The following is a 14,397-nucleotide window of genomic DNA, read 5'->3' as shown; positions in this document are numbered from 1 at the left end:
TTGTGACTGATTTCTGTTAATTACTTTTTCTCTTGATACTGGGTCATATTTTTTTTATTTCTTTGCATGTCTAGTAATTTTTTTTATTGTAGGCTGGACAATGAATATAGTAACAAATAGAGACAGTTAATTTTATTATATTTGCTTGAGGTGTGTTGATCTTCTCTTCTCTTCTCTTCTCTTCTCTTCTCTTCTCTTCTCTTCTCTTCTCTTCTCTTCTCTTCTCTTCTCTGTCTTTTCTTTCTTTTTCCTGAGATGGTGTCTTACTCTGTCACCCAAGCTGGAGTTCAGTGGCACGGTCCCGGCTCACTACAACATCTGCCTCCTGGGTTTAAGCCTTTCTTCTGCCTCAGCCTCTCAAGTAGCTGGGATTACAGGCATGTGCCACCACACCTGGCTAATTTTTGTATTTTTCGTAGAGATGAGGTTTCACCATGTTGGCCAGGCTGGTCTCTGGAACTCCTGACCTCAGGTGATCTGCCCACCTTGGTCTCCCAAAGTGCTGGGATTACAGGTGTGAGCCACCGTGCCCAGTGTTGATTTTTGTTCCAGCAAGTTAACATAGCTGAACTCCAAATTCTGCTTCCCTTTTGGTGAACATCAGCTGAAATCAATGCTGAGCCCTCTCAATCTTCCATCTGTTGACTTTCACCTGTTCAGTTTAGGGTAAAACTAGGGATTTGGGTAAGGGTTTATATATAGATTTGGAAGAACTCTGGTGGCTTCTTTTTTTCTGGGATTTTTCTCCTCTTTTTCTAGATATGCTGTCAACCCCAAACTAGCCCTTCTGACTCCTCAAGCAAGTAATAGTGCAGATTTCAGCTTAAGTTCTAGGCTTGTCTGCATTATGTGGACTGTGGAATACTACTAGAGGAAAAGCCATGTAAATACTGAATCCTACCTAGTGTAGTTCCTTCTTTCAAGGATTGACGTCTCTGCAGTTTCTGCTTGTTTTGGGTTATTCTATTTTACTTTCAAATAGCCCTTTTAGTATTTTGTCACAGAATATAATGGTTATCTGCAGAAGGATTAATCTAATGTATGCTACTCTGCCATTACCAGAAGTTGTACCACATTACTTTTTATTTTCCATTGATGCTGCATAGGATTGAATTTTAAAAATTCGACATTTTCTGTGAATGGTGGCACTATCTCATCAAAATCTTCTAAATGAATTGAGCATATTACTAATCATATTTTTCCTTGTTTCTGTTATAGACAAGAGATGATTTCCTAGGTCAAGTGGATGTTCCACTTTATCCATTACCGGTTGGTATATGTGCCCATGATTTTCCTTTTGTGTTTATGTTTTAATTTAATAAATGCTTACATATATACAATATGGTTAATGTAAATAATAGATTTATCAAATGTATACTACTTTTATTTATTAAACATACCGTTTTCTAAAAACTCATTTCAGTTTTCCGTTTCCATTTTCTCTTTAAGATTTCCATACATGAACCCCAGTGAGAAATAGAGAATTTCTGATGTTTGTTGGCATTGTGAAAACATTGTGTAAAAAAGATTAGTTTGAAAATATTCTGCTGAATAACTAGAATGAGGAGTGCCTAAGCTCTCAGAAGAAAACTAGTTTATGACAATAGAAACATAAAACACTGAGAATCAGGACTAAGAATATAGCAAGGAGGAAAACAGATTCAGGAAACATTGCAAAATAGAACATTGAATCACATGTCTGACATGGAGGCTTAAGAAAATAAGAAGTAAAGATAATACAAGTTGAACTTGGAAGATAAGAGTGGCATCTCATATAGAAAAGTGAAGAAGAAAACCCATTTTGTTTTGAAATGCAAAAAATTTACTTTTGGACAGAGTTTTGATAGGAAACAAAGAAAATGAAAGTTTAAAGTAGACTGCTGACAGAGAGATAAAAATCAGTTATGTAGGGAAAAGGGACTAGAAGGATTGAGTGTTATCACTGTCCAGGCAACAGCAGAATCTCTGAAAATAATGGATTTTCCTGATAAGACAGATAAGAACGGAGGGCCAGCCATTGACTCTCAGTCAACATGAGTGGATCAGAAAAGAAAGAGAAGACAGACAAGGGGAAACAGGAAAAGAACCAAGTAAAATAATGTCATGAGAATTTAAGAAAAGAGTTTCAAGGCAGACTTGGTAGTTAACAATGCAAAACATCAGAGAAGGATAATACTAACAGCTGCTGAATTTTAAAGAAAGAGAAAAAATACTTGTTTTTCAGTCTTTTGAGTTATATTAATTAGCTCTCTACGGTCTTTCCAGAGCATAATCTTTTTTTTTTTTTTTTTTTTTTTTTTTAAACAGGGTGCAGGACCATAAGCTTTCAGTAATATATTTAATCCAGTCTTACTTTCCAGGCTATTGACTTTTTTGGTCTACTAGAATTATCTCCGTGCTTTAACCAAGCCAGCCTGCAGACATGTGCACAGTCCATACTCTTTTGGGATGTCAACATACTAACCACTCTATATTGTGTTTCTACTTATTGTCTTCTGCCCTCCTTTGGCTCCACAACCCACCTGCTCAGCTAGTTTTCATTTGAGTTGTGATGCCGGCTGCAATTCCTCTTGGGCACGAAAGCGAAAGCGCTGTCAAGTTAGCATTTGATAAACTAAAGCTACTTTTTTTTCTCACTTCCAACTTAAATTATGCCTTAGGTGATAGTTCATGAGTATTCTTGAAAAGTACATGCTTTTGGTGTTATGGATATATTTTGAAAACCCACTATTTTATTCTAGACAGAAAATCCAAGATTGGAGAGACCATATACATTTAAGGATTTTGTTCTTCACCCAAGAAGGTCAGTAAGTATAAAATAATAGCATATTAAATTTTTTATCTCTTTACACCTTACAGTAGCCTCATTAGAAATTCAGGATTTAAACCTCTGTAAATAAGCTACTTCTAAATATTATTATTATTTTAAAAACTTCATTGCTATTTCTGATTAAAAGTACTATATGCACATTGCAAAACACTCTGAAAATACAGAAAGTGATCACACCCCTTTGGGAAAGGTTTGTCCTCCTGATACTGATAAGACTAGAAGGCTAAAATTTGTCATTATTTTATATTTATTTTTTATCTTAAAGTTTATGTCATATTGTCATACTGTGCTTTAAGAAATCACAAACATGAATTCATCTAAAACCATTATCCAACTTGACGTGCACAAAGCCAATTTCAGAAAAACCTAACTATTTTGCATACTTTAAAAAGTATTTCAGAAGACTCAAATATTTAGAGAAAATAACATAAGACTGGAATTTAAAACCCAAATAGCATGCTTATAATTCCATTTTCCCAAAGTTAGTTGATGTTTATCAAAAAAAATTTAAATTTAAGCTGTAACCAGAACTCCTTTTGATCTTCTATACCACATTGACAAGTAAAATCTAGTCAAAACGTGTGTGGATTTACTCTCAAAAAGGTCAAACTAAAGCAGAGAAAGGACATCTGTGAAAGCAACAGTATTTGTCTTGTTTCTTAAACTATAAAATGCATTTGAAAAGGTACTATTGGAACTTAGTAAAATTTTTCACATAAAGTGATGTTTTTAAATTACTGTTTGTAATATAAATATTAAAACAAAATGTAAAGGAGTGCTCACTGACTATTAATATTTACTCTCTATAAAGGAAGTCATATTTAATTTCTGTAGGTGTCTGGAGTGTAAATCTCCTTTCATCTTTTAATTTTAGACTGATTGTGACATCTGCATATCAAGAATGACTAAATTGTTTTTTCTTATTTGATTGTCCTAGCAGCCTGCTTTTCAATTTGTCACATGCTTTCTAGTTTCTTTATCTTTAAAAAATACAATTTTCTTCTTCTGTCTGCAATGAATATTATTGCAAGTGTAGAAAGAACTTTATTCAGATAGAAAATGTACGACTACATTCCTAAATTTGTTTGAGCCCCATTAAGTCAAAACCTTGAGGCTTCTTTTCTAATTGAGAAGACATGAAACGTACAATTGTAGAGAAACTTTTCAACAAAACATTATCTGAGCACATTTTCTGTATCCATCTTTTATAGCCACAAGTCAGAATGTTCACACTCCTTCAGTATGGAGACACAAGCCACATTAGCAGCCTTGTAAATAAGCATCGGGGATTTCACTGACTACTCAGGAAAGGATACACTGAATGTGCCAAATTCATGAGAACTATACAGAGAAGAGCTGAAAAGATTAGGGGAGGCTTGGGAGTGGGGATAGGTAATCTCTTGAAGACAGAATAAAAAGATTAGGACTCTTGTCTAAAAAGACAAAGGGTAATTGCTACATATCTGATATCTGTAAAAATCATCCCCAAAAAATCTATATAGAGAGCTGAGACAAGCAAGGATTTCTTAAGTAAATCATAGGATGCTAGAATTGATGAGGGCAATAGATAGAATTAAGCCTTAAATTAGAAGCTTATGAAAGCACTGTAATCGCAGCACTTTGGGAGGCTGAGGTGGGTGGATTGCTTGAGCCCAGGAATTCCAGACCAGCCTGGGCAACATGGCAAAACCCTGTCTCTACAAAAAAATACAAAAATTAACTGGGCGTGGTGGCACATGCCTGTAGTCCCAGTTATTTGGGAGGCTAAGGTGGGAAGATCACCTGAGCCTGGGAGGTCAAGGCTGCAGTGAACCGTGATTGAGCCACTGCACTCCAGCCTGAGCAACAGAGGGAGATGCTGTCTGAAAACAAAAACAAAAAAAGAAGAAGAAGCTTATGAAAGACAGGTTTTCAAAAGATTTAAAATATTACTACAGCAGGCAGCAGCCTTTAGCTTAGACAACTAATTATTCAAAGAGGTGATACAATATAAAAATAGATTAGGTAAATTAATGTGTGACAGATTCAAGCAGCTGCCAAAGAGATGTAGCAGGTTTCAGATACTTATTAAGCCTTGCCCTCTACTCATCTGTCATCCAAAAAAATATGGCCAGATTAGTATCCCTGAAGCACATCTCTGAGGATACCTTTCTCTATCCCCCAAATTCTCAATGATTTACCAAAATATGCAAAATAAAGTCTGAAGTTGTCTGATTTTGCATGACCTCTGGACCATCCCAACCTCCTGTAGTCCCCTTAACATATCCTGTAATCCAGTCAAACTCAACTATTGCCATTTCCTTAATTGCACCTGCAGTTTCCCACCTGTTTCCTGGATCTTGCCCTTTTCTCCACTCATAATGCCTCTTCCTCTACTACCACAGATAAGAATCCTCCCCAATCTCCTAATCCCAACTCAAAGGCCAGCTTCTCTTTGACATTGTCTCTGATGGTTCACTTAAACTTCCTTAGCATTATCTTTGTGGCATAACAATTATTTATGTATATATGTTTCCCTTTTCTCCACCGTCTATTCCTTTCCCTAGATATCTACTGCCCTGGAACTTGTCTTTGAACTTCCCTTTGTAGTCCCCTGGTACCTAGTGGGTGTTCATTAAACTCTTATTAATTGAATACTTTTCTCCCTGGTGTTAAAGTTTTATGAATATTTATTTTCTTTTCTACAGTCACAAATCAAGAGTTAAAGGTTATCTGAGACTAAAAATGACTTATTTGCCTAAAACCAGTGGCTCAGAGGATGATAATGCAGAACAGGCTGAGGAATTAGAGGTGAGATTTTATAAATATTTGGTTAAACTAAAAAAAATTTTAATTTCTTATTTTACTGTACTCTGAAGAACAATAACTATTGAATGAAGTTAACGTGTAAATAAAAATTATTTACTTGGACATTTATTTCACCCAAGCATTCATTAATAGTCTTTCCTCTAAGGATATTTCTGTAGAATGAATGGCCATTATTGATGGCCTTCTTAAAGGTTAAGGAGGAGAGAATAGGATATAAATCTAGTTTTTCAAAGTTCTCTAAAACTGTATATTCTCTCCATTAAAGTAAGAACACAATTTAGTATTTTGAAGTTAAATATATGGACATTTTGAGGAGACTCCACTGATTAGGAACTCTTTTATGAAATTTAAGTCCTGTTAATATTCTTCTTATGGTGGGAGGGGTCATAGGAAAGGAGGGGAATTAGGGAGCAGGGAGAATTTAAGTGATCTAATAAAGAGCCTTCTGTATGTGGGGCAAGTAGAATTTAACAATTTTCATGGATGACAGGATGAGAGGAAAATCCAAGTCAAGATTTGTGTAGAGTTACGTGCATCTGGAATAAGCAAGTAGGAGGCAGAAAATATGTATTTGGAATAGAATTGGATAGGGTTTGGAGACTAGAATCCTAGTTGCACACTATCTAGCCAGACCTGAGTGAGTCATTGAACTTTTCTGAACCTCAGGATCTTGTTTGCAGTGTGACAGGATGGCACCAGATGACCTCGAGGGTTTCTTCCAGCAGAAAAATTTATGATTTGGAAAGGGGTCAAAAAAACACCTGCTCCTTGAGGTTCCTTTTGAAAGCACGTTATCATCAAAAAGAAATATTTTTTCAGTAGCTGTATTAGTCCATTTTCATACTGCTGTGAAGAAATACCTGAGACTAGGTAATTTATAAAGCTTTAAAAAGAGGTTTAATGGACTCATAGTTCCACATGGCTGGGAGGCTTCACAGTCATGGTGGAAGGTGAAAGAGGAGCAAAGGCACAGCTTACATGGTGACAGGCAAGAGAGTGTGTGCCGGGGAACAGCCCTTTATAAAACTATCAGATCTCATGAGACTTATTCACTGTCATGAGAACAGCACTGGAAAAACTCACTCTCATGATTCAGTTACCTCCCACTGAGTGCCTCACATGACACGAGGGGATTATAGAAGCTACAATTCAAGATGAGATTTGAGTGGGGACACAGCCAGACCGTATCAACAGCAGTTACTGAAAGCAGCACACAGCATATGGCACCAAATTGCTCTGGAGGCTTCTTATTTGGTGCCTTGCTTAACACTTTTGCCTCTTTGACTAAGGGCCTGCTTATGTCTCCATAAGAACAGTGAAGCTGAGGGCCTTCCCCAGGGGCTAGGCTCTACCTCACGTGCCCATGTACCTTGAGAAAGAAAGCTCTAGAACAGGTAGTGAATTTGCAGCAGAGCTTTCTGGGAAAATTTTAAATGCACTGAGATTTTGCTTTGCAAGAAAATCCATAATAATAGAAGGATAGAAGGAAGACTTTTTTTTTTTTTTTCTTCCTGGAGTCAGGGTCTTGCTCTGTGGCCCATGCTGGAGTACAGTGGTGCAATCTCAGCTCACTGCAACCTCCTGCCTCCTGGGTTCAAGCAATTTTCGTGCCTCAGTCTCCCAAGTACCTGGGATTACAGGCATGTGCCACCATGCCTGGCTAATTTTTGTATTTTTAGTAGAGACGGAGTTTTACTATGTTGACCAGGCTGGTCTTGAACTCCTGGCCTCAAGCCGTCCATCTGCCTCGGCATCCCAAAGTGCTGGGACTACAGGCGTGAGCCACGGTACCCGGCCAAGAAAGAATCTTTTCTTCACTCACAGTATAGGTAGCCCCTAGTTTGGTGATCAGAGAACTTGTTATCCTCTCAATTCTCTCTTCACTTATTTGATTAACTTTTTCTTATGTATTTTTATCTGATTTTCACATAATAATCATTTTTAAAGTTTTCAAGTATTTATTCAGTAGAAATTTGTCTACCTGGCTTTTTGGTGTACCAGAGTATCTTGCATAATGGAATTCTGTTTGAAATGAAGGATATCTGCTGTAAAGAAAGAAAATTATTTATTTAGTAACTTAAAAAAATTTAACAGCATTTCGTTGTTTAGTAACCTGCTCCAAGTTTTGCCCACATGCACGCATCATAGGACCCTATTCAGAGTTGAGTTTCTGTGGAGAGAACTGCTTCACTTCATTTTGTGGTCTCATGTCTCAATGTTTGAATTCCCTCAGAATGCACCTTATAATTTCAGGAGATGTAAGCGTGTAGGAGTTTATTTATGAAAGGCCCTAGGAATTCAAACACATGAATCTGTGCTTATTTACCTTCTGTGTAGCTAATGACTAGAGGAGTCTTGCCTAGTCCTTTGACAGCTAGTTTGTGACTGTATAAATTCTACTATTTAAAGAAAACAATTGTAATTTTGAAATGAAGCTCACTCTTAGGTAGTTTATATTCTGTAGTAAAGTATGGCTATAATAGATAATTATGTAACGGTTGATTTTTGCACCGTTTGCACCTTTAGGGTTAGTTGTATGTATTTTACAAAATTAACATATAAAATGTTGGTTGTACCTCTGAATACTTTCTTCCTGACCCTCTTTGACTTGATTAAATTGTGAGCAATTACATATTGGCTTTGAGGTTAGTAATTAAATAAGGTTCATTGATACTTAGAAAGTTATTTTATAAAGAATAGCAGCTGATACATATTTAATAGGAAGGCCTGGTATCCAAAAATTGACTGTATAGAGGCATTCTATCCAGTCTTTCTAAATAGTGTTTGATTGTACAACTCTAATTCCACAAACTTGAGACAGGTTTTTCTTAAGCCTTTAATTAAATTAATTTTTGTTCTTTCTCTTCTTGAATTTACTCAGATAATATAAATACATTAAGCAGACATTTAAGGGAGAAATCTCTAAGAAGCTTTAAAAGAAATATTCTTTTGGTACCATTTTTCTAGTGCTGAGTATTTTTATAGTCCTTTACAGCAGTAGTGAGAACTATTTTATTAATAAATTGTATTAATCTTAAAGGAAATTAATCAATGATTATATTCAACCAAGAAATATTAAGCTTATGTTTTCTCACAAGAGTAAAATGTAAAAACTTAACTTACATGTTTTTGGGATTGAAACCAGAAAAATGCAATCTGATTCAATATATGCAAGACTAATTTTTAGGTATGCTAGATCCTATATTATCATAGTTTAAGGGAAAGGAAAAGAAAGAAGGAAGATAAACACGGATGGGCAGACAAAGTAAGAGGATATAGGGAACGAAGATAATGGAATTTGGGCAATAAAAAGAAAAAAAAACAGATAACAATTCTTATAAAACAGGTAAAAAGGAAAAAAAAAAAAAGAGAGAAGAAAGGTTGGGCACAGTGGCTCACGCTGGTAATCCCAGCACTTTGGGAGACCAAGGCAGGAGGATTACTTGAGCCCAGGAGTTTGAGACCAGCCTGGGCAGCATAGCGAGACCCCATCTCTACAAAAAATAAAATAAAAAATTAGCTCGGAATGGTAGTATGCACCTAAAGCCTAAGGTGAAAGATAACTTAAGCTCAGGAGGTCAAGGCTGCAGTGAGCTGTGATGGCACCACTGCACTCCAACCTGATGTCAGACCATGTGGAGAGAGACAGAAGAAAGAAAGAGAAATTCCCATCCAGACCTTTTCTCCCAAAATAATTTATTACATCATCTTGCCCGTCACCTTCTATACAGAGCTAGCCAAAATAGATCAACCTTGCTGCAGAAACCCCCTATCCATTTCTCCCTGCTACCAAAAAACATTCCTTTCCTTCCCAACTCTTTCCTGAGCCCTCGTTTTCAAGTGTAGCCTTCCAACATAGAAGAATTCTCTTCCATCTTGGAAGCAATCCACTGCCTGTCACACAACAGTCATTTACTGCTGATCTCCAGGCCTATAACAGAAATTCTATGTATCTAAGGAAGTTATTCTGTGTCAGTTATCCAAGTACCGAAAATGTTTGCCACTTTGTCATTTGCTCTTTGTAACATATATGTATGTTAGTAGTTTTGGCCATACACAAATTTAGGTGTTTTGTTGTCAAATTTATAGATCTTCTCTTTCATGCCTTCAAGGTTTGGTGTCATACTTAACAGTGTCCCACTCTTAAAAAATGTATTTCTAAAATTTTCAACAGTTTGTTACTAATACTTTTTGGTTTCACTTTTAAACATTTAGATATTATTCAGTCTGTAACTTTTCCTGATACAAGGCATGAGGTAGGGATTCAAGTGAAGTTTTTTCCAAATGGGTGCCCATTTTCTAAGTAATCTGCTTATTTTGCCACAGATTTGAAATGTCTTTATCATATTCTAAATTGCTATAAAGTTTTTTTTTTTTTTTTTTGAAACAGAGTCTTGCTCTGTCGCCCAGGCTGGAGTGCAGTGGTGCAATCTCTGCCTCCCGGGCTCAAGCAGTTCTCCTGCCTCAGCCTCTCAAGTAGCTGGGATTACAGCTGCCCGCCACCATGCCTGGCTAATTTTTGTATTTTTAGTAGAGACGGGGTTTCACCATGCTGGCCAGGCTGATCTCAAACTCCTGACCTCAAGTGACCCGCCCACCTCGGCTTCCCAAAGTGCTGAGATTTCAGGTGTGAGCCACCATGCCCGGCCAGAATTCCTGTAAAGTTGTGTTTCTTTCTGGGCATATCTATTGAGCTGCCTGTCAGTGCATGCACCAGAACCACACAGCTTTAATTGTTGTCATTTATAATATGTTTTAGCTGGTAGGGTTGATCTTCACTTCTTGCTCTTCTTTTTAAAAATTGTGCTGCTTATTCCTACTTGTTTATGTTTGTATTTGAACTTGAAAATTGCCTTGTTTCTTTCTTTCTTTTTTTTTTTTTTTTTTTTTTTTTGAGACGGAGTTTTGCTCTCGTTGCCTAGGCTGGAGTGCAATGGCGTGATCTTGGCTCAACGTAACCTCTGCCTCTCGAGTTCAAGCAATCCTCCTGCCTCAGCCTCCCAAGTAGCTGGGATTACAGGCACCCACCACCACGCCCAGCTAATTTTGTATTTTTAGTAGAGATGGAGTTTCTCCATGTTGGTCAGGCTGGTTTCAAACTCCCGACTTCAGATGATCTGCCTGCCTCGGCTTTCCAAAGTGCTGGAATTATAGGCCTGAGCCACTGCACCCGGCCTATTCTTTTAAAATCATAATGTAGTTTTGTTGGAATCTTGGTAAACTTGTAGATTAACGTGGGAAGAATTGACACCTTTGTGAGACTGAGTCTTCCCAGCCAAGATCAGACTATGTCTTTCCCTTATTTAAATCTTCTTTTGTGTCCTTTGGGGAGCATTTTAAAGTTTTCTTCACCAGTTTATTTCAGTTTCTAATGCTTTCCTAACCAACCAGTATTTAATAGAATCTTTGACCTACTGCCTTTTCTTTTATGAGGTTTCTCATATAAAAGCATTAACTCTTGGTACCCTTTTCTATCAGTTCCTACTTTAACTGCCCTAACTAAGGCTTTATGTTAATTTTGCCCCTTGTTAGTCTCTGAGAAACCAAACTTCCAGTGCATTTTTTTTTTTTTTTAATCTTTCTTTGGCTGTTTTATGACTTGATAAAATGCCTTGCCTTGGTCTGGAGGAGAAAGAGAGAAATCAGACAAGGGGATCAGAATGACTTTTCCATCACTAGAGAATTCACTGTAGCAGTTATTTCTAAATCATTTGCCCTTCCCTGTCTTGCTCCTCTATGTATTTGACCTATCTTTATCTAATGATTTTTTCCATGTGTCAGACAGTTATTGATTTCTACTATAAACAAGGTGCTTTCTCTGCAGGAAAGACAATGACCAATGAAAAATAATCCTTGCCCTCATTCAGCTGATAGTTTAGAAAATGGCCTAAGATTACACGAGTACTTTAAACTATGCTTCTCAATTTCTCAGTGCTTTCCAACTTTCCATGGTTGTTGATTTAGAAGATTTTTTGTCCTTTTTTTCTTTTAGATTTTTTTAAATTTTATTTTTGATTGACAAACAATAATTGTATATATTTATAGAGGACAATGTGATGTTTTGGTATATACTTACAATGCAGAATGATGAAGTCAGGCTAATTAAATCTGTCACCTCGCATACTTTTATTATTTTTTTGTTATGAAAATTTTAAATAGATTTGTTTTAAAGTTCTGTTTTATTGTTGTTTTGAGACAGGGTCTGGTTCTGTCACCCAGGCAGAACCTGGTGGAAACTTTACAGGCTTGTGCCTTTAAATTTTTTTTTTGAAAAAGTTTTGGACAATTTTAGACAAAATTTCAATGGTTATCATTTTTGCAAAAAAAAAAAAAAGTCTTCATTATCATAAAGTATATTATGGTCTTAAAAATTGAGGATTGTTAATTCTGTCTATGCATAATTTCTAAAACTTGGTATAGTAAATCTCTTTTTAAATTTCCTTTAACATATAATTTCTAAAGTTAAAAAAATCATGCATAAACTTAATTGCTACCATCCTGTTTTTCAGCCTGGCTGGGTTGTTTTGGACCAACCAGATGCTGCTTGCCATTTGCAGCAACAACAGGAACCTTCTCCTCTACCTCCAGGGTGGGAAGAGAGGCAGGATATCCTTGGAAGGACCTACTATGTAAACCATGAATCTAGAAGAACACAGTGGAAAAGACCAACCCCTCAGTATGTGCTGATGGCTTTCACAATTTTAATCTGGAAGCACTTTAACTACCAATTTTCATTTTGAAGTCATGTCTCAGATGGATTCATAACAGTATAGTGATCCATAAACTATAAGAATACTAGGATTTTTATGGCCCAGGACTTTGAAAATCCTAACTCTGCTATTTCTTTTTCTAAATGACTTGAAAATATTCAAAATTATTTGACACTAGATACTACCCTTTTAATTGTCTCTTAATTTTAATAAGTTTTTAATTATTATATAGCCACAAATAGTACATATTTCTTTTTAGGCTGAATTAGAAGTCTTAGAGAATTTTATAGTTTATTATTAAAATATAATAAAATGTTAATTTCTACAGTACTCTTTTTAAAATATAAATTATTTGTAAAATATAAAGGACTCAATAATAAGGGTCTTATGTTAAATGCCCATTTGATAGTCTGGTCAATATCCACACAACTTCCAGCATGCACAGATCAAAGATGGAACGACTTTCAACATATTCTAACTTATATCTCCTCAGTGATTTTTTTTTTGTTATTAGATTGTGTATACATTTATAAAATCTCCCATTCATATTTATTCTCAAATCCCCTTCCATTTTTCCTTCCATATAGTCTTATAAAGTCTTCCTTTAGTCTTCTGTTTGAAACATACTTGTAATTTTTTAATGTGTTCATTAGTCTCCTAATTTTTGGCTTTGATATTTTGTGCCTGATATGTGCCAGGCACTTTCATAGATATTTTCTGTTCTCATATCCTTCAAAACAAATCAGCAATTCAAGAACTTCATGGCACAGAAGCTTCATTCTTCATAGAGTGATGTACAGACTGCAAAGCTGAAGACACTATAAAATTCTGCAGAATTGCCCTGTTGCATACCTCAGTATTATGGCAAGCCTTACTTGAGCAAAATGACATTTCTTTCACTGTGGCTGATGTTGTTTTCAGGTAGCCAAAATCAAATATTTGGGGGGAAAAAAATGAAGCTTTCCCTTAGAACCATGTATCAAAATTATGTTTTCTTTAGCTACAGTACAGTAAGAACTGGTCTTGCAACTAGCCTGAGCTCATGTGGCATTAAATAAATGAACAATAATTTTATTATTAAATATTTGAACAAAATTCTTGATCTGATAGACTGGTTATATTAAATGCAAATAATTAGAATAATATAAATGACTGGGGTAAGGGTGTTCAATCTGATTTTTTTTTTATTTTTGTGGGTCCCTAATAGGTATGTATATTTGTGGGGTACATGAGATGTTTTGATGTAGGCATGCAAGGCATAATAAAATCACATCATGGAAAATGGGGTGTCCATCCTCACAAGCCTTTATCCTTTGTCTTACAAACAATCCAATTACAGTCTTCTGGTTGTTTTTAAATGTACAATTAAATTATTATTGACTGTAGTCACCTGTTAAGCTGTCAAATACTAGGTCTTATTCATTCTTTCTTTTTTTTTTTAATGCTCACTAACCATCCAATCTGATTTATTGTACGTCTCCTAAGCTCAGATAAATCTTTACTATTACCATTTTCAGAACAGGCTCATGACTGTGTATTACCAAAAACAGATACCATTCCTAACAGATATGTAATTCCTAAGCTTTTCATTATAAAGTTCTTAAACCATCTTTCATTCTGCTCTTCACATTGATGCATGGAGTACTCTACTCCTGGCTTAAGACCAGTTCTAGAAAATGTACTATCTGATATCACAAAGATATATGTGTAACTCTATTACTCTTATAATAACATGGCAAAATAATATAATGAAATAATCTGTGAAGCGCTCTGATGTTCATTCATTCAACAAATATGTTTGAGTACCTATATGTGTTGGACATTATCCTAGACACAGTGACAAACTAAAATATCGAATCAGACATGTTATACCTTTCCACAAAACCTTAAACTCAGTAAGGTACTCTAAATATACCAGTCTGCCTACCCATGATTGAATCTATGCATGTTGAAATACCCTTTGGTCAAAGACAATACTTTTTTTTTTTTTTTTTGAGACGCATTCTCGCTCTGTCGCCCAGGCTGGAGTGCAGTGGCGTGATCTCGGCT

The 14,397-nt window shown here is 35.9% G+C and overlaps 1 protein-coding gene across 2 annotated transcripts in view; it reads left to right on the top strand.

Annotated features, from left to right (window-relative positions):
* NEDD4 (NEDD4 E3 ubiquitin protein ligase) overlaps positions 1-14,397 on the top strand; it is a 173,615-nt gene that overhangs the window by 116,660 nt on the left and 42,558 nt on the right. For both annotated transcript variants that reach the window (XM_030931102.1, XM_030931101.1), the window contains 4 exons: positions 1,219-1,269; positions 2,742-2,803; positions 5,518-5,620; positions 12,148-12,314. In XM_030931102.1, the coding sequence (XP_030786962.1) occupies positions 1,219-1,269; positions 2,742-2,803; positions 5,518-5,620; positions 12,148-12,314 (383 nt within the window). The remainder of the gene's footprint in view (positions 1-1,218; positions 1,270-2,741; positions 2,804-5,517; positions 5,621-12,147; positions 12,315-14,397) is intronic.

The sequence above is a fragment of the Rhinopithecus roxellana genome, chromosome 5, assembly GCF_007565055.1.
Source record: "Rhinopithecus roxellana isolate Shanxi Qingling chromosome 5, ASM756505v1, whole genome shotgun sequence".
NCBI classification, from domain to species: Eukaryota; Metazoa; Chordata; class Mammalia; order Primates; family Cercopithecidae; genus Rhinopithecus; species Rhinopithecus roxellana.
The sequence above is the reverse complement of the archived record's forward strand: the minus strand, read 5'-3'. Positions and strand labels throughout refer to the sequence as shown.